The sequence below is a fragment of the Aspergillus affinis genome (genome assembly GCF_023601865.1).
Source record: "Aspergillus affinis strain CMG 70 chromosome Unknown NODE_81_length_170848_cov_85_189412, whole genome shotgun sequence".
In the NCBI taxonomy this organism is placed as follows: domain Eukaryota; kingdom Fungi; phylum Ascomycota; class Eurotiomycetes; order Eurotiales; family Aspergillaceae; genus Aspergillus; species Aspergillus affinis.
In genome coordinates, this window is record NW_026515862.1 from 93318 (window position 1) to 111672 (window position 18355).

General features: G+C 51.4%; 3 protein-coding genes across 3 annotated transcripts; 2 read left to right on the forward strand and 1 right to left on the reverse strand.

The window, feature by feature from the left end:
- Positions 1 to 3109: 3109 nt before the first annotated feature.
- Positions 3110 to 3343, forward strand: KD926_010533 (uncharacterized protein; the record flags this gene model as incomplete). Its single annotated transcript, XM_053102906.1, has 1 exon — positions 3110 to 3343. The coding sequence occupies one exon, from the start codon at positions 3110 to 3112 to the stop codon at positions 3341 to 3343; it is 234 nt and encodes a 77-aa protein (XP_052953674.1).
- A 5072-nt stretch (positions 3344 to 8415) lies between these two features.
- KD926_010534 (MFS general substrate transporter) lies at positions 8416 to 10340 on the forward strand (the record flags this gene model as incomplete). The annotated part of the gene is made up of 4 exons (XM_053102907.1): positions 8416 to 8594; positions 8683 to 8917; positions 8989 to 9331; positions 9409 to 10340. The coding sequence occupies 4 exons, from the start codon at positions 8416 to 8418 to the stop codon at positions 10338 to 10340; spliced, it is 1689 nt and encodes a 562-aa protein (XP_052953675.1).
- A 1989-nt stretch (positions 10341 to 12329) lies between these two features.
- Positions 12330 to 15820, reverse strand: KD926_010535 (putative serine/threonine protein kinase (Kin4); the record flags this gene model as incomplete). Its single annotated transcript, XM_053102908.1, has 2 exons — positions 12330 to 14186; positions 14255 to 15820. 2 exons carry the CDS (start codon positions 15818 to 15820, stop codon positions 12330 to 12332), a joined length of 3423 nt encoding a protein of 1140 aa, XP_052953676.1.
- Positions 15821 to 18355: the final 2535 nt, after the last annotated feature.

The window sequence follows — 18355 nt, forward strand, 5'->3', positions numbered from 1 at the left end:
GGGAAAAAAAGAAATAAAAAAGATTGCGTACGAAACCAAGAGAAATTGTAGAGAGATGAGTCAGGGCAATAATAGAACTACACATGCAAGTTGATATTTTTCCCTCGTCCTCCTTCCCAAAAGGTTGTATAAGATTGCGCCGTAGCAGTTGGTGACTCGATCTACATCACGTTCAAATGAAATGTCGCCCAACGGATGATTCAAACAGCAAATCGAAGCTCGCGGCCTCCCGAGAACTACTGCACCAGATATCCCCAACAGCAGGGGGAGATTATTGCGGTTATGCGGATCACCTGCGACAGTGGCGTATTTGTCTGGAAGGGGGGTCAGGTCTTGATTTCCTTTTTCTCCCCCCCTAAGGCAGGTTAATGGGGTATCGCGGTAATCCAGGTCATAGGCAGGGTCTGATGGCAACCCCCTGCCCCGAGCTTTCATTAGAGTTCCGCAGATGCATCATGGGAAAATAACCTGACATCATCTTCAAGGTAATACGGCAGTCGTCTGGATGGCGAGGGCTTGTCACATATGCAGGTGAAAAAAGCCAACGACTGCGCTATCAAATCAATTCTCGTACCCAGCCAACAGTGCTCACACCCCCTTCGGGGTCATGCCGCAACCATCCACTGTTCCAGACGGTGCATCTGACGAATGTCACGCAAGCAAAAGATTTCACCTGTCCGGCCCTTACATCAAAAGACGAGATGTCTGTCAGGCATCCCCTTATCATGTGCTCGTTTTGGCCCTCGATAGAGGAGGGGAGAACAAGGATGGTGTCTGGGAAAAAAAGCAGCCCAATGTGATCGTCCCGATATCAGCATGGTAGTCCCGGAGGCCATGACCTTTCGGCTCCGATGCTCGCGTACCTGGTTGCGCATTGCGGGATATTTCGTGGTGGAGGTTTAGCTCATAGGCCACCTTGCTGCTCCAGTCAGAGGCGCCGCAGCTTCTGGGCATTTCTGTCCCACATCAACATCAACCGATCAAGCAACCTCCTGCGGATTCAGCCAAGGCATAATGGAGGGCCTCAAGGCGATGCCTTTGGGGGCCTCCAGTAGAGTGGAAAGAAAGAGATTGAATCTGCAAGAGCTACACTGCCATCACATCTGGTTTGGTTTCGCTGTCTTGGAAAGCCGACCAATGTATGGAGGTCAACATGTTAAACGCAGTTGGTGACATTTGCAAGTCATGAAGTCATGAGCGATTTTGTTTTCTATTTGATGTGACTATTAGTTTACTTTTTTTTTTTTGCGCCCTCCTCTTTTTTTAACTCTCGGAGACAGAACCGTTCGACGAACGGCAAACAATTGGGGCTCGAGCTAAGTGATAGCATTGATCGTGAGTGCAAAAAGACAAGCCCCGTTGGTGTGATGATGGCACAGAGTTTCTCTATAGTATAGTCAGCTAACTAAGTGTCCGGCAGTGCAAAGCAATGTCCGCCTATCGTTCTTGCGTCGTTTTTCACCAGCAGCTCGACCCTCGGGCCCTCAAGCTCACCTAAAGGTGACAATGGATTTAAGGTGCCGGCACAGCACTTGCGGCGCCAGAGTACTGCGAGGGAAGAAATCTTCTCTGGCTGCTAGTACGCCCCGTTCTCATTTCAGCCGCTGAGCATCCGCGCCACCAGCCGAATGGACGAGCGATACGGCGCGGAGAATGGGGGCGCTAACACGGCGACAATTGACAGGTCGCAGCGTGATGGCACGGCCTTCTTCTAGCCGCCGTTGGCTATGTGAAGCAAACCGAGCGGGTCACAAAAACCGCAAGCTCCTAGGGCTGGGGAGGGGGAAGGGAGCTGGGAGAGAAGGCGATGGAGAGAGAATCGACTTGATGGTTGATGCTTCGCTGCGGAAGAGGCTCTGAGACACGTGACCTGGCCAGTGCTGCGGCCGTTTCTTTTTTTGGCCGTCGATGTTGGGGTCCGTTTTGGCTCCTCTTCTCCTCTCTTCGTTCTGCCTTACCAGAACTCCGGAAGGCATTGCCTCCTCGTCGACCACGCCTGATTGGCGTCTGCGGTTTATATATATCTCGCTGCCCCGGATAATTACCCCGTTCGATGCATTCCCGCAGGATCATTAGAATGCGATGGTCCCAACTTCAGCTTCGCGCCCGTTGAAATCCAACGAACTCCCCCCCCCCAAGCCCGCTTGTCTTACTTTTCAGGATTCAACAGGCGCTTACCTACAGATTCTAGAAAGTCTCACCGATTGCCAAAAACAGCGGTGGTGTGAACATGAGCTATGCTTGCCAAGATAATCGGAAATTGTTCGTCGAGGTCATGTGGCTGACCACAGGAATGTCCCTAGTGAGTCCTGACGCAGTTCGCGTTAGAACGCAATTCCCTCCCCCACTCATTCCACATTTCCGCTTGGTAGCACTTTGTGGGGGAGACGACAGGACTTCCCCCAGGCGATGGAAACCTTTCGAAGGGGTGATGGTTCAATCCCAATCAATAGTCAGGGCACGTTTCTTGGCTCTCCTTCCTGGTTGCTGATCATCCGAGGCTGAATTTTCGGGTCGCGTCGGCCCAGCTTAGCTTGTACGAGGGACAACATTTCGGCTTGCGCAACCAATCGATAACTCCCGCTTGGCGCTTTTCCTGGATGTTCCCTCTGAAGGATGATCTATCCAATAAGCCCGGGGTAAAAAGATGTGCTGGAGCCAAGAGATGCACACGAAGGGGGAGATCTTCCAATAATGACGTCCTTCGGGGCCCCGCCTTCTCTGATAAGCAGGCGTGAAACATGTGAATTACGAAATCCAGCGTGTCCGATCCACCATCGGACAGGAAGAATTGGGCGCTTGGAGTCGAGGACCTTTGTCTCCCTCTCTCTTGGTCTTTGTACTCTGCATACGGGCTGGCTACTGGATCGACATTCGTCCCGGATTCACCCACAAACCTCGTTGCCCCTCTTCTTGCAGAGGACCCTGCTTGGCCAGTACCCTCACATGTATAAATAGGTAGCCGAATCCAAACGAGACAGCTTGCTCTTCTTCATCCTTCAACCATCTTTCTGCCTTCTTGACAAAATCAAAACCATCAGATTCCCTAACTCTTACCCTTCAGGCCATTTCCAAGCTACCTTGTGTCTCATCAAAAACCTCTGCCAAAATGTTCTCCAACACTCCCACTCACAAGTTCCTCGTTTTGGCCCCTATCCAGTCCGGCCCTCTCTCTGTCGCCGCTGCCGACCAGCCTGAAATTGCAAACCGGGCATCTTCGACCCGTGAGCGCTCCAGCAGTCAATCCTCGACCGCTTCGACCGATTCCCCGCTGGGGGCCGTCTCTCCTCTCCCCAGCGGCTTCCTGTACCTGGGACACGATGGTAGCAACGCCAGAAACTAGCCACGAATCATGATCAGCACCTCAAGCATTCCTACTGCATGAATCGCGCTGGACACGATCACGTCAGCCTCGGCGTTTCATAGCGGCCATGCTGACCTGACGTTCTTTCTTTTTTGTTTATCTTTCCTTTCATTTCTTTTTGGGACGGACAACAAAGGGGAAGGGTGCAGTGTCAAGTCTTCTTTCTTTCTTTCTTTCTTTCTTTCTTTCTTTCTTTGTCATTCAAATCTCACATCTATCCTCTCATCTTACCATGTCCATGATACCATTCCACGCTGTACAGTTGCGCCCCCGGAGGAAAGGGGGTATGAATGTTTGCCAAGTAGACGAGTTAGACGAGTTGATATCCGCCAAGTCTTGTGCAATCTGATAAATGCAGCTTACGTTCCACTGCCAAGCAACAATAGACCAGCAGATCGCCCTCGGTCCGACCGCCAAGAACCCCTTGGAGGGAGGGAGGCGAGCGTAGAGTGTAGACTTAAGATAGATGATTGCCGATCTGGTTCCTACTTAGACGGGGAAGGATCCGTTCGGTGTCTTGCCAATGTCTTGGGTGGTATCCATCCATCCTCTGCAGAGTGTAGTGAAATCTTCCAACCAACTACGGTAGGTAAAAGCTGTCGGTAGATCAACTAGTCCACAACAATACACCGAAGTATATGATATTACTCCCAAAGACTATCGGGAAGGATCCCGATGGATCGACCTTTCTTTTTACCGAATCCGTCGCTTGATTTCCAGTTCCCCAAGGAGTAATCAAATCCCCGTCATCTCATTTCCATCTCATCAAACGGTATTCTAATTCGAACCGCCTACTTCGCCCTCCCACCCGTTCGAATCCAAAGAGCGCCCCCAAAAATAAACATAAAAAAGAAAGCATAAAACAAGAGCCGACGCAGTCTCAAACTGAATCGTCATCATCCAACCACAAACACTCTAGGCCCTGTCTTCCGACTCCTGGCTTATCAAACTTATCTCGACCAACATGCTACCCCCCTTCCTTCATACATCTCGCCAACAGGTTAGGCAACAAACGGGGAATTAATTTCCTAAACGGCCCCCACCTACGTCTTTCGTCCTGAGTAATATCATGGGGAAATTAGGTACTTGGGTGTGAAACCAGACTACGTAGATCATCTTACTCTCTGAGTCTCTGGGGATGATAGGTAGTCTGGGCGTCCATTCGTTACTTCTACCGTACGGAGTACATGATGTTGATGCTACCACGTACATGCATACGTATACATAAATAGACACCTACTTGACTGTAGATTGCGTATGTACTTCCCTTCCAAGGCCCCAAGATGAAGCCTGTCTTGTCGTCTCACATTCTACTGCCAAGCCCCCGACCCTTATCCCTTGCGCAAGATTAGACCAGAACGCCACCTGGAAAAGACCAGGCCTCCCTCTGCAAGCTCCCTGCCAATGATATGTCCGCCTTGTGCACCTGCTGATAAGGGCTTGTGTTCTTGGGGGATGATAGGAAACTGGTTCTGCATGTCGATGATCTTGTAGACTTTCTTGATCTCGGTTATATTGTACTAGACTTGACTGGACTGTGTTATTGCGTGTGGGTGTGCGTATGCGTATAAGCACAGTACCCCCTGTTGTCTTATTTCCTGCGGAGTGTCTCCTCTCCGGAGTACCAGAATGTGAAATGAAGTCTTGGCCCGCTCGTCCGCCCAGCCCTAGTCTACATACAGATATGCATACGGAGGAAGATACTTCTCTGTGGTAGCTATCCACGGCAAAAGAAAGCCAGGAAGTGTATCATTGGATTTTACCTACTTTTTTCTTTCTTTTTTCCCTTTATCTTCTCACCCCTCACGTCTGTCTTCTTTCTTATCTTTTGGGGTTTCTTGCTCTGCTTTTCCGTCCATTTCAAATTAATATAACACATCATAAACTACTCCTTTGACCAAGAACCTACCATCCCAACCCAGCATCCGAAAAACAACTAGTACAGAAATGCACACCTGAGCAATACTACTTACTCACTTGCCTAGACCCCTCCCCCTCTGCCCAGACTTGAAAATCTACGGATAAACAGACAGCCCTGCTCGGTCCAGCGGACCGAGACGGGACAAGCCAGAACTGCGTCCGTCCATCTCTCGGCATATCCACATCCTCGATCGGACGGCTTCCGACGGTGATATTTATTGGTGGGATATTTTTTTTCTAGATATGCATGCAACCGGTGAAGACTCCGGAGCAAAAGCGACTTGCCGATTTTGCTTTGTCCTGTTTGGTCCTCGCGTAGGCAGGCCTGCGGTGTCGTTGTAGACTGGGTAGTTGATAAAATTAAAACCTAGGAATTCAGAGGTGGTTGTGCTGTTCTTCTTGAGGGGCTGTTTATTTGTGGCCGTAGGTGTATTTTGGTTATTGGTGACAATTTGCATGGACAGTCATGCCATCCTGGTATAGGAAGTCAGTTGGGTGTGAGGAAATGTAAAAGATGGTCTACCGACTAGACTACTTCGAAGGGTACAGTATTTTCTATATAAGAGATAATGCTATAAGCTAGTGTATTAATAGCCTCCATATCTCGTCATAACCAAGCTATTCCAAGACGAGGAAATTGGGTTGTATATAATATAAATAGCCCGGGCCGTCAGGCATCAAGATCTTGCTCTTTGTAATGAGATTATTAATTATCGCTTGCACCTCGTCTACCCTCATTCTGGACGTTTTAGAGCTTTATGGCTCCTCAAAGCCCAGTTGTTGAACAGTGAAATATACACTCTATAGCTCCCACGTTATTCAATCCGGGCATGAGACCGTCATGGAACGCTCTATGTTGTTCCCTCCAAAGACCAAGGCTATGGTTTAATGAATCGTGTGAGCTTTTCACTATGCTTCGCTTTGGGAAAATCAACATGGATATATATACTTCGAAGAGCATGCTTGAAACTGTCTAGGAAAGATCTACAGATCTTCAGATTTACAGATCGTCCATAACATCTGGCTCGAGTCTCCACTGGAAGGCCATGTAGATGTAGCTGTGCGTGCACTCAACGTGGAAGTAATGTCAGGTCCGGGCTCTGTTCAGGAGAAAGTCCATGGCTTTGGTGCTCGGTTGCCAACGGCGTGGCTCTTCCCTACACCCCTAAGTGCATCTGAGAATGTATGTACCTCATCCGATTTAATATCGTAACAGTGAGGGAGGACAAGGTTTTGAATCATGCGATATGCTATGCGATGAGAGATTGATTTTGAAGGGGTTGCTGTACTATATATAATATAGATTTAAGGGCAAATTCAAGTTTCATGACTCTCTGGGCCACCGTTGGAAAGAAAATGACATCCAGGTAATTAGGGCTGCGTTCATCGCGTGAGACTGTCGGAATTTAGCGGACAGCCTAGATCCAGCGCCACATCGCTCTACCAAATAGGTGTCGAAATAGGTTAGACCATTTGCGACAGAAGCATTATTGCCGAAGAGGAGATGTGGCTAGGGCCGAGTTTGCTCCTCGGAAATAGGTTTAATGGCGTAATTTACCTCTGGATACTCCGAGAGAAAAACTAGATTCATGGCCTTACCTTACCTGCTACAGGCATTTGGCGAGCATCCAACCTGATATCGAACCTGAAACTCACCGGAGGTCAGCGTCCCGACCTGCTACTTGGAGTGGGAGTCGAGACATTTTGGAAACTCGTGTGCACATATACTAGACAGCCGTCTTTTGAGCCGTGGGCAGTAATAAAAGGGCATAGTCAGTTAGATAGGAAAGCAGACATCTTCCACTAGCAATATAAACCAATATCTTCGGTCGAACCGCGTCAGAACTTGTGAAGAACCATGGCGGTCTCCCACTCAAGAACCCAAGAAAGACCGCGCGGTAAGCTCCTGTGGCGACTGGCGAGGGCTAGCTCTAACCTCTAGTTCAGTTAGCATCCCCCACATCTCGTATAATGCGTGGATGCCGCGGATTCCGAGCGCAAGTCTAGACGGGGAGCTTGGCTACCAGTCAAACTGCTGAGAGTGGAGCTGTAAGGCGCGCAGTCACAGCGCTACCAAGGCCAAAACGCAGACTTTTTCATGACCGGGCTGGGGGCCGAATTCTAGTGGAGGCGAAACGGTTGTTGGCATCATGGCCAGAGATCAACTCGATCTCTAAGCGAGGCTGAGGGCAGGCTTGGAAGGTCATTACACTGCACTGCACTGCGGATCTGATAAAGGAGGTCGAATCTGTAGCCACCACCCTGCCCTCTTCCTAAACGAGGGTTTAACCCTGATAAGTCGAGGAATGTCCGGTCGAGGCGAGTCAACTCAACTCGTGTGGGTAGCAATTAGATCAGATGTCAAACCCTCATGGTCATGGCCTTGTTCGGCGACGTGGGCCCAAACGGAGACGGAGGGCATGACTCGGGGCAGCAAAGTTATCAATCAATGACACTAGAAGTTATCTCGGAGCGAAACGTGTGCGCATGCTAGGCAACCATGGTCGACGGTCGGAGATTGCCATCCACCCTTCCAGTGTGTCTTTACCGCTACCAGTAACCACCACCGACCAGACCAGACGAGTGGAGCCCCCATGCGATCGATTAGATAAGATCCGTGGGACTGGAAATACGCCGGCCAAGGCGAGATCCGAGTGCGTCCACCACAAAGCCTTTTTCTTTTGTTCATCTCTGTTCGAATCAAGCCTTTTGGCCCCTTGGCCCCGGCTGATTATCTCCAAGAGGAACACTCGGCCGGATTGATTCCTTTTGCCACGCAAACCCACAGACATCCCCGATCTCGGGTCACAAGCAGGAAAAGGTTTTAACCAAATGCCTTTTCGGATTGGACGAGGTCGACGCCGGATTTTTAACAGAAATTAAGACACACTAACTGATCACGGCCTAGGCGGGGAGCTTTGGAGACGTAGTGAGCGGGACCGGACTCGGTCTTTTGCTCTAGTACAAGAAATTCTCTCGTTATGTGGGACCGCAAGGGATGGAGCAGGCCATGATCCCAGAGGCCCGTGTTTAAATATGATCCTTTTCCTCTTTCTTGGCCCGTGGTGGTTTACGGTTTTGGTTCTGCAGGCACATTGTCAACTATACGGAGTATGGCATCCTCTCCCATCATGTCCGCCACCAAGCCTCAACCCTCGGCTGAGGTCACCCAGGAGCCCGTCTCTCTGGATCCAGAGCAAAGGCGAGAGTCAGAGTTGTCCGAGGAGGAAAATCAGCAGGATGGTGTTCGAGTCGCCGAGGCCGTTACTAAGACCTGGTCCCGGACGTACCTGGTTATTGCATATGTTAGGTAGGCAAAGTCGAAGGAAATTTCCTCGGGCCATGAATTGATGAGAAGACAGTATGTGGCTGGTATATTTCATCAACTATCTCAACAGCAGCTTGACTGCCAACCTGGGTGCCTACATCACCAGTGGCTTCTCGGAGCACTCGCTGCTCTCCGTCATCTCGGTCATCACCAGCGTCATGGGCGCTGCGTGCTTGATGCCCATCGCCAAGGTTCTGAACTTGTGGGATCGTATCACTGGATTTATCATCATGCTTGCCATTGCCATCATGGGCTTGATCATGATGGCTGGCTGCAATAACATTGAGACCTACTGTGCCGCCCAGGTATGTCTTCCCCACAAACCAACCTTTCCCCCTTCTAGTTCACTGCATCGCTAACCCATATCCAAACAAAGGCTTTCTACACTGTCGGTTTCACAGGAGCCATTTTCTGTATCGACGTGATGACCTCGGACACTTCCTCGCTGCGCGATCGAGGTATCGCGTTTGCCGTCACCTCCTCGCCCGGCATCATCACTGCCTTCTCCGGCTCGCCTCTATCGAACCAATTCCACGAGACGAACTGGCGCTGGGCCTACGGAACCATCTGCATCGTTCTCCCCGTGGTCGCGGCGCCCTTGATCACGGTGTGGCAATTGACCAAACGCAAGGCCGACAAGGAGGGTCGCCTGCAATACAAGCCTCGCAGCACCCGAACCTGGTATGAGAGCGTTTGGTTCTACGTGGTCGAATTCGATGGTGAGTTCTCCCTCCCTTTCAAACAATCCATACCTACCCATCCACCAGCCATACTAATCCAACACCCACAACGCTAGTCATCGGCATCTTCCTCATGATCGGCGGCACGATCCTCTTCCTCACCTCGTTCAACATCGCCGGCAACACGGAAAACCAATGGCGCTCGCCCAAGATCATCGCCATGATGGTCGTCGGCTTCTGCGTGCTCGTCTCCTTCGGTTTCTACGAGCGCTTCCTCGCCCCGAAGCCCTTCATCCCGTACCACCTGCTCACCGACCGCACCGTGATCGGCGCCTGCCTGATCGACGTCGTCTACCAGATCTCCTACGCCTGCTGGGGCAGCTACTTCACCTCGTACCTGCAAGTCGTCTACAACACCGGGCTGACCAAGGCGGGTTACATCGCTGCTATCTTCGACTTCATGGATCCGATCTGGCTGATCCTCTGCGGTTTCTGTATCCGCTGGACCGGTCGCTTCAAGTGGCTTCTCTGGATTGCTGTTCCCTTGTATATCCTTGCTAGTGGGCTGATGATCTATTTCCGTGCTCCGGGCCATAACGTCGGATATATGTGCATGTGTCAGATCTTCCTGGCTGTGGGTGGTGGTACGCTCATTCTTATTGAGCAGGTGTCTGTCCTGGCGGCGTCGTCGCATGAGGACTACGCTGCTATGCTGGCCCTGCTGAGTACCTTTGGTAACATCGGTGGCGCGGTCGGCAGTAGTATCTCCGGTGCTATCTGGACGAATACCCTCCCCGTTAAGCTGAGGGAGTATCTTCCGGATAACTTGAAGGATCAGTGGGAGATGATCTACGAGGACTTGGAGGAGCAATTGAAGTATGAGGTTGGTTCGCCGGCGCGTATCGCGATCCAGAATGCGTATGCGTTTGCCCAGCGCAATATGATGATTGCAGGAACCGCGATCATGGGACTGGCTATCATTGCGGTGGCCATTATGAGGAACATTAAGGTGCAGAATAATAAGGATCTGAATAAGGTTCTGTTTTAGGTGAGACCTTGTTCGGGGAGGAAGGGGGGAAGAGTTCAGCGGTTAGATTAATCTCTATTTTTTTATATCTATTAATTGTATTATTTTATTTAGGTACCTACGTGACTGGGCGGGGTACTAATTACTGCTTGTTAATAATATTGAAAAAGCCTTGAATGTGATAATAAGATCATCCTTCTATCTCTCCTTCCCGTCTCTCACTCTCTCTATCAATCAAACACTCTATTTGCCTGTCGCAGCTCGACGATCTCAATTCAATATCTATGCAAGGCTTCCACCTCTCATAGGTACTACTGCAACAACCAACATAGTTTACACCCTGATCCGAGTAACTCGCCAGAGAGGTTAGTTTAGACCCTTAAAACTGTGTTACATAATGTCTTCCACCCACTGCCGTATCCGACCCTCCTGTAAAGAAGAAATCTGCTGACCGTTGCTGTCGCCGTTGCCCTCTCGAAATCCCATCCCTGTATCATTGGGAGAGTCTCTTGTCCCCTGGTCCGGTCTATATCCATCGCTGACGTCGCATCCCGCGATCCAGACATCATCGTATATTGCTTCTGAAGCCGGTTTCCCTTCATGATTCGCCAGAACCCATTGGAATATTTCCAACGATGCTTCGCGCGACGCGGCTAGCTAGCTAATCGACCAACTAGTACGTACTCCGTCTGGACGCGTTTCAAATACAGTGGCTAAAATCCGCATTCTCCACTTACCTGCAGCTAGAAGAGAGAACTACCTACGGAGTACGGAGTACGAACAGAACAAATAGTGACTAGTCCAGTGACGAAAGAAATACCCAAACAAGTAGGCAATGGCAATAGAACGGATCCCACTGACTCTCGGTCTCTTGAAGGAATTTTTATTATAATACGGAGTGCTCAACCCGACTACATGCAAATGCTGGATCCGCTGTATGCCAAACGAGATATGGAATGGAAGAGAACACAAGGCAGCAATGCGCAGTACAATGCGATACAATGCAAGGATCGCTGCGAAATGGACCCAATAAAACAAGTCAGGTATACCTAAAGACAAAGAGACGAACAAAAAGTCCAGAGCACACGTCCGATGACCAATAAACATATTAAATTACCCTCAAATAAAAACCTTGTCGGATAAATTGTCAAAGGGAATCTTCATTCCGAGGAAGGGAAAAAAATCAACGCTTCAGGAGAAAGAGAAAAAAAAGAGAAAAAAAAGTGAACAAGGTTGCTTTGGGTCAAAAAGCAATAATGGACAGGATCAATTTACAATCAAAGATATAGTGACAAGGGAGAAAGGAAGAAAAAGAAATACGAAAATTTGGACAAAGGAAATAAAGGTTTATTCTTGACAAAGGAAATAAAATAAAATCAATAGAAAATAAGAAGAAAGAAAAAAAAAAAAAAGAAGAAACACCCATGCTAGATACGGATATGCACGCGGGAAGAAACAGTTGCTGGTACAAATAAGAGGACAAACCGATAAGCTGCGAGCAACAGAAAGGGGCGAGCGAGTACGAAAGCTGCGTGGGTATCACGGGGTATCCAAATAACCTCTTTTGCTCTTTCAATGTTGGAATCTCTGAGTCCCAATAGACTCAGAATCCTCCTTCCAGTGAAAGCGCCAATCGAAACGTGTCTTCGATCCATCCAATTTGCTTCGGGGAGGGAAGCCGAGCCTTGTTGTGCGGACGGTTCCATGGAGCCTGAATTTCTGCTCGTTCAGGTTTCACCAAAATCCTTGAAGATATATCCATCTGTTCAAACGTCCGAAGCACAAAGGAACAGAAGTCCGTCAGACCAGATCTGCTTGTCTATATTGCTTCTTCCTGAAGGCGGTCGATTGGGAGTAAGGGAATCCACCAAACAGAGACAACGTTCGACTGGTTGAATCGGTCGGTAGAATGTGTAGAAAGTAATGAAGTATAGGGGGTGAATGGAAGTCAACGGAAAATTAAGGTGGGGGCGCGTCCAAATGACACCCAAAAAATGAGTCTGACCCGGTCTACCGGTCATCTCCAGCTCTCGACTTGGCTCGTCGACGGAAGAAATCCATGACCTTGCGAGCCGCACCAGAGCTGCCCGGGTGATGTGACAGATCGCGTTCGGATTCGTAGGCGTCTGCGAATTTTCGGTGGTTCTTTTGGAGCACTCCTGGCCCGCGTGCGGACCGACCAGCCTGCACTGACTGGCGGGACGAATTATCATGCGGGCTGTTGTACTCATCGTAGTAGTTGGGGGCCGAGTGGTTGGCATACTGGTTCCGGTAGTAATGGTCATTTTCGCTCGGATAGACCTGCTCGGCTGAGGCGCTGTAAGACGTCGCCTGGTGCGATCCGGACTGGGGGCCATGAAGCACGGCAAACTGCTGATCAATGCGAGCTTGATAGTTGACCGGTTCTTGGTTTGCAATGCCGTCATCTGCTAGACCCCCTTCAGGCATTATCGAGATCGCGTCCTGGGTGCCATAGCTGGTAGCTCGTGTGCGGGGTGGTCGTATCGCTCCGGACGACGAATTTTGCTGTTGCATCCGCTCGGCTTGCAACTCGTCATCTGGCGTTTGGGATCGACTCGACGAAGAGAACCCCTTCAGGGAGAATGACGCGGGCAAGAGGGAAAACCGGCGAGGTCTGCTTTCTCCGCCCGCCTCACTCGTCTTCCGGTTGGATCCGTACTGAATCGAACGCCGCGAGTCCACGGACATCCGGCTCTCATCACCCGCATATGGATCACGCATGCTGGTGGGAGGATAGCGCTTGCCATTCTTTTGCCGAGAGCTGTTGGTTTGGCTTCCTCGGCCTCCAAAGATCGACCCGGACCGTCCAAATAGTTTTTCGCCAATGCCCGAGACCGTGTTCGATCGCTTGTGACCCTTGGGGGGCTCTTGCCGGGGCGTCGTGTTGAATTTGGCCGGTAGCTGCTGGGCGCTCGGGCGTCCAATGGATGTCGGGCTGGGTTGCGACGGGTCCTGAGGAATGGGGGCAGAAATAACGTATTGCTTGCTCTTGGGCTGCGCCAATCGGCCCTGGGCATTCGTTGCCGCAACCGTCGGCGCCACGGGTTGTCCGTAGGAGCCTCGCGACGGCAAACGGCCGGTATTGAAGGACGCCATGGAGGCTCCGGTGGCGGGTCGGGCGGCATGAGGAGGCATGGTCCCTGCGCCGGTAAGCGCTGTCGAATCTGACGTCGAGCGAGGGAAGTGTCCCGGGGCCGGAGTCGTCTCAACGGATGGCTTGGCCTTCGGCGCCTCAGGCGCCTGCTGCACACTATTAGATCGGGCTCGAGTCGGCGCCGTTTCCAACGCTCGCGATGAGCTTGCGACAGGCACCTCGGCGTCACCGGGAGTCTCCCCTCTAGTTGTCTGAGACTGAGGAGCGACGTATTCAACCTGAACTGTTCGCCGTTTCGTGTCCCGGGGGGTCTTGGACCGATCCGTTGACTGTTCTTGGGAGATGTCCCCAGAGTGGTGAACAAGTCCACCCAACGAAGGAATCGAGTTTTGGTACGTCTTGGGCGGTTCTCTGACAGACGCACTACGTGCCAGCGTGGGGGCCTCTTTGCGATTGTCGTTGGAAACCGTCGTGCCAGCGATATCGGCCACTTTCGTCGTGCTGCTGGTGATGTGCGAGACGATGTGCGAGTATTCGCTCAGCCAACTGTGTCGTGCAACCTCGAAAAGATCCGCTCGTTTCCGTGGGTCGGGCACCAAGATCCGCCTCAAGAGATCACGCGCATGCGGCGTGACATATTCGGGGAAAGTCAGAGGAGTGGTGACAATGTATTTATAGAGTAGGTTGATGTTGTCGCCGTCAGGATTCGCGGGGTCGTCATCGAAAGGTAGATAGCCGGCCAGCATCGCATACTGGAGGAAAAAGTCGCGTTAGTTTCGTGCTTCTCTGCTTTGGTTTTACAATGCCCGGGGATACTCACGAGAATGACACCGCAACTCCAGACATCGACTTTACGTCCCGTGTACAGCGAATCACTCACCACCAGCTCCGGAGCGGCATAGCACGGACTGCCACAGCTGGTTTGCATCAGGTCACCCCGTCGCAGGCCCTTGTTGTTGGTCTTATCGAGGCGCATTCTTTTCACGTAATCCTTGTTCGTCAGGTTGTACTCGATCTCCTCGCCCAATTCATCAACCGGGTCAAACGTGTTCGCGAAACCGAAATCGGTGATGATGATGTTGCGGTTCCGATCCAAAAGCAGATTCTCTAGCTTCAGATCACGATGCACGATACCCTTCTTGTGAAGATACCCGACACCGGACACCAACTGCGCAAAGAGACGCCGAGCGGCATTGTCTTTGAGGTACCGATTGTTCAGAATATGATCGAAGAGCTCGCCGCCGGATGCGTACTCCATGATGATACCGATGTGTCGGTCTGTCTCCACCATTTCATGGAGCCGAACGATGTTCGGGTGCGCAAGGTCCCGCAGAATGGAGATCTCCCGATAGATCTTGGGCAATCGACTGGGATTCGAGCCGAGCGTCTCCCTTCGGATGAGCTTGATGGCCACCTGAATGGTACCGTCGCGCTTCCACCCCAGTTTGACTTTGCCGAACTCGCCCTCTCCGAGCGTCTGTCCCAAGATATACTGACCGAAAGTCGTTTCCTTGCGCTTGATCGTATTTTCGGTGTAGTCGTGTCGACTGCGCAGCCCGCCGCGACCTCCGTCGTCCACACCATCACTCCCCACCAGAGCTAGACCTCCCGAAGGCGGAGCGGCCTCGGGGGGCGGCGATACCGACGAGCCAGTCTGTCGGACTTGTTCTCGCTCAATGTCCACCGAAGGGTCGCTCACCAGCACCTGGTTGATCACGGTACTGGACTCCTTGACCAAAGTCCCCTGACCCGGGTATGCCTCCATACGGTCTTCTGCGTGCTGCGACGGCTCGAGCGTCGCGGCGGGTGGATTCCGGTTATCAGCTCCCCTCGAGGGATCCTCGGGCGCTCTCGTGGCTTGCCGACGGGAACGGGAGTCGTCCCCTCTCCTCTCGCGATGATTTGCGCTTCGGTCGTCACCTCTGCTCTTTCCATGTCGTGAGCTCGACACTCTCTCGTTGGAACTCTGGTGGCTTCGATGGGTCGACGAGGTTCTCGGTGGAGGGACGGGCGGTTCGCCGAGCAGATCCGGGTACATGGGTGATCGATTGCTGCTTTGGGCGGACGAAGGCGCCACGGGTGTCATGGCCGGAGAAGCATGGGTAGCGCGAGGCAACGACTGCGATTGGAGGTCGCTCATAGCCGAAGAAGCTGTCGGGACCGGGACGGAAGATGGCTGCTGAAGTCTTAGTGGAGTGCTCATAGTAGTAGCGCCGTGCGAATCGGTGGACGGTCGCGTTCGCTGCGTGGAGCGAGACGAGCGCTCGGGGAAGTGCTGCGCATGACCGAGGTGCGAAGGCGACGCGGGGCCTTGATGGGATGGCAGAGTAAAAGTGGCGGATTGGGCGGGGGTGTACTGAGGGACCGCTTGCATAGCAGCAGACATACCTTCGTATAGTGAAGGCGCAGCAGAACCTTGAACTGCTACGTGACGGTCCGAGACAGCCTCTTCAGGCACGCGTGGGTGGGATTCTTTTTTTCTTTAAGACTCGTTGAGATCAATTGCGATCGGCGACCAGAGAAATCCGACACAAAAAAAAAGAGCCTTCTGGAGGGAGATTGAACTCTCTATCCTTTTTTTAATTCAAATTCTCGCTTAATAATTCCTGATCATTCGCTTTAGTCGGAATGCGATCGGTGAGCTGGCAATAATCTTACCGGTCGGGCAGCTGCGGTTCCAAAGTTAATAAATAGGTCGGAGTCATTGAGATCACCGATCAGGGGGGGGGGATGAGAGGGTGACCACTGACCACGGCGAATGCAATCCGAAAGAAGCTCCCCACGGCGATTGCAGCGATGGGTAATATATCAAGGACACCAGGTCAAGAAGGTAACCAGCCGGTTAACAAAGAGAAGAAGAAAAAAAAAAAAAAAAGAGGAATTGAAAGGACGCGTGGAAAAAGCAACCGATGACCTGGCGTGGGTGTATTTTTCGGTGTTGGAGCGAACTCTCTCAGGCAAGCGAGCCAAATCGGAGGGAGAGAAGCTGCGCTGCAGAATTGACTCCCGTGATATGACACCTCTGTCTCCAGCGATGACCGCCACCCAGTTGAGTAATGCGTTGAGGGGATTGCGGCTCGAAAGAATGTGAGACTGAGGAGGTTCGGAGGAGAGCGAGACCGACAAACGCGGGCGGGAAGGAGAACCAACTGCCTCGGAGACGCGCTTGGAACCACGAGCCAACGTTTTCTCTTTCCGTTTCTTTTCTTTCCTCTTTTTCTTCTGCTGAGGCAAAGAAGAAAGCGAAAATCCAAAGAAAGAAAAAGGATGGGTCACCCCGACACACCACCGACTCAACACTGCAGGATCAATTGACTGGAGTAGGCCGCAATGAGGAGCATGATCGATGGAGGAGAGAGAGGGAGGAGAACCGAAGGTGAAGAGCGAGACGCAAGAGGGGTGGAGGTCGACTCTTGGGATCGGAGGGCGGACAGGGGGCCGGCGCGAGGGGAGAAAGAGAGCCGGTGGGAACTGGGAACTCAAGCCCCCAAAGAAGGAACGGGGATGATGCGAATAATTGGCACCCAAGGGGCCGGACGGCAAGATAAATCTAGAAATCAACGGGGATCGAAGGTCAAGGGACGAAGAAGAAGAAGAAAGATAACTCGACGTCGCGGAAGAAAAGAAAGAAGAAGTCAAGATAGAGAGAGCGAGTGAGGTGGTCACGGAATCCACGGTCCTGGCTGTACCCAGGACCTACTTTGGACGGAGTACACGGACGGTCTACTAAAACTAAACTACACTAACCTCTCCCAGGTGTGCGCTGGCGAGAGAGAGGGAGCAAGAGAGGAAGAGAGAAAGCCATGGATGGCAAGCTAATCCTCTACGAGTTATTAGTGAGAATTGGAATCCGTTAATGAGATAATCTAATATAATCTAATATAATACTACGGGCTATAACCAGGATCCAAGAATAGTAAAATGGGAAATCGGCCCCAAGCAGCGGCAGCTCTTCATCCTGAGGATCAATAATAATCAAATATCTCCGGGTACCTGGCCGATACTGTTAGGCAGAGGTATGACAGCTGGAATAAGGTGCATCGGATCAACCACCATAAAACGCGTTGCTTGCTTCTTTTCTAGGAGATTAAATTTCCAGGACTCGAACGTGTTCCTGGTCACCCTTACCTACGGCGATACGCCGCAGGGGGGCTGGAGGGCGTCTCGCAATCCTTGGTGACAGACCCTGGATCCGAGCCATCTGACAGCATGCATCAGGCGAAGAACAGAGTGCTACGATCCGTACGGAGTACAGTGGTTCCAATCATTCCTGCCTGAGGGAGAGCATGAAAAGCTCCGTGAATGAGACTGATCAATAATAGTCAGCACTCAACACTTCTGGAGAGAGAGTCAATTGCATTGTACTTCGTACGGAGTACACTCACTGACTCTGAGTACAGAGAAGTGCCAAGTCATCAGGGGCACCGGAACCATTGTTTCATCGCCCGAGACGGGCAGCTCGCTGGAGCCTCTCGCAGTCGATCGTCATTAAGCAACTTGGAGAAAGGATTTGCCAGTGCAACACTTTCCCTCTGGTCTGATTGGCCTGGGTCTCGGAATACACCCTGGCAAGGCTTTTTTTCTTTTTTTAATTTGATTTTTCTCGCTGTTTGGAGTTGGTGTTTTCTTTTTTCGGGCTCATTTAACATGAACCGAGTCGCTAGCTTCTCATGCTAAACCATCCATTCCCCCTCAAATTAACTTATTCAGGATTCAGCTTCCCATTGTCCTGGTAACGATCCCCTTCGTCATCATCTCTCAATCCTCTGTCCGAGTCCGAAGCTGAACCATCCCGTCGCGCCCATCTAGCTGCCCAATTCGAGGAAAGGAGGAAAAATGGAATTCCAAGTTATTGGGAGTGACCGCCCCTTCGTAGTTCTCCAGCTCCACCCGAGTCTCCACGGTAGGGATGCCAACCAGG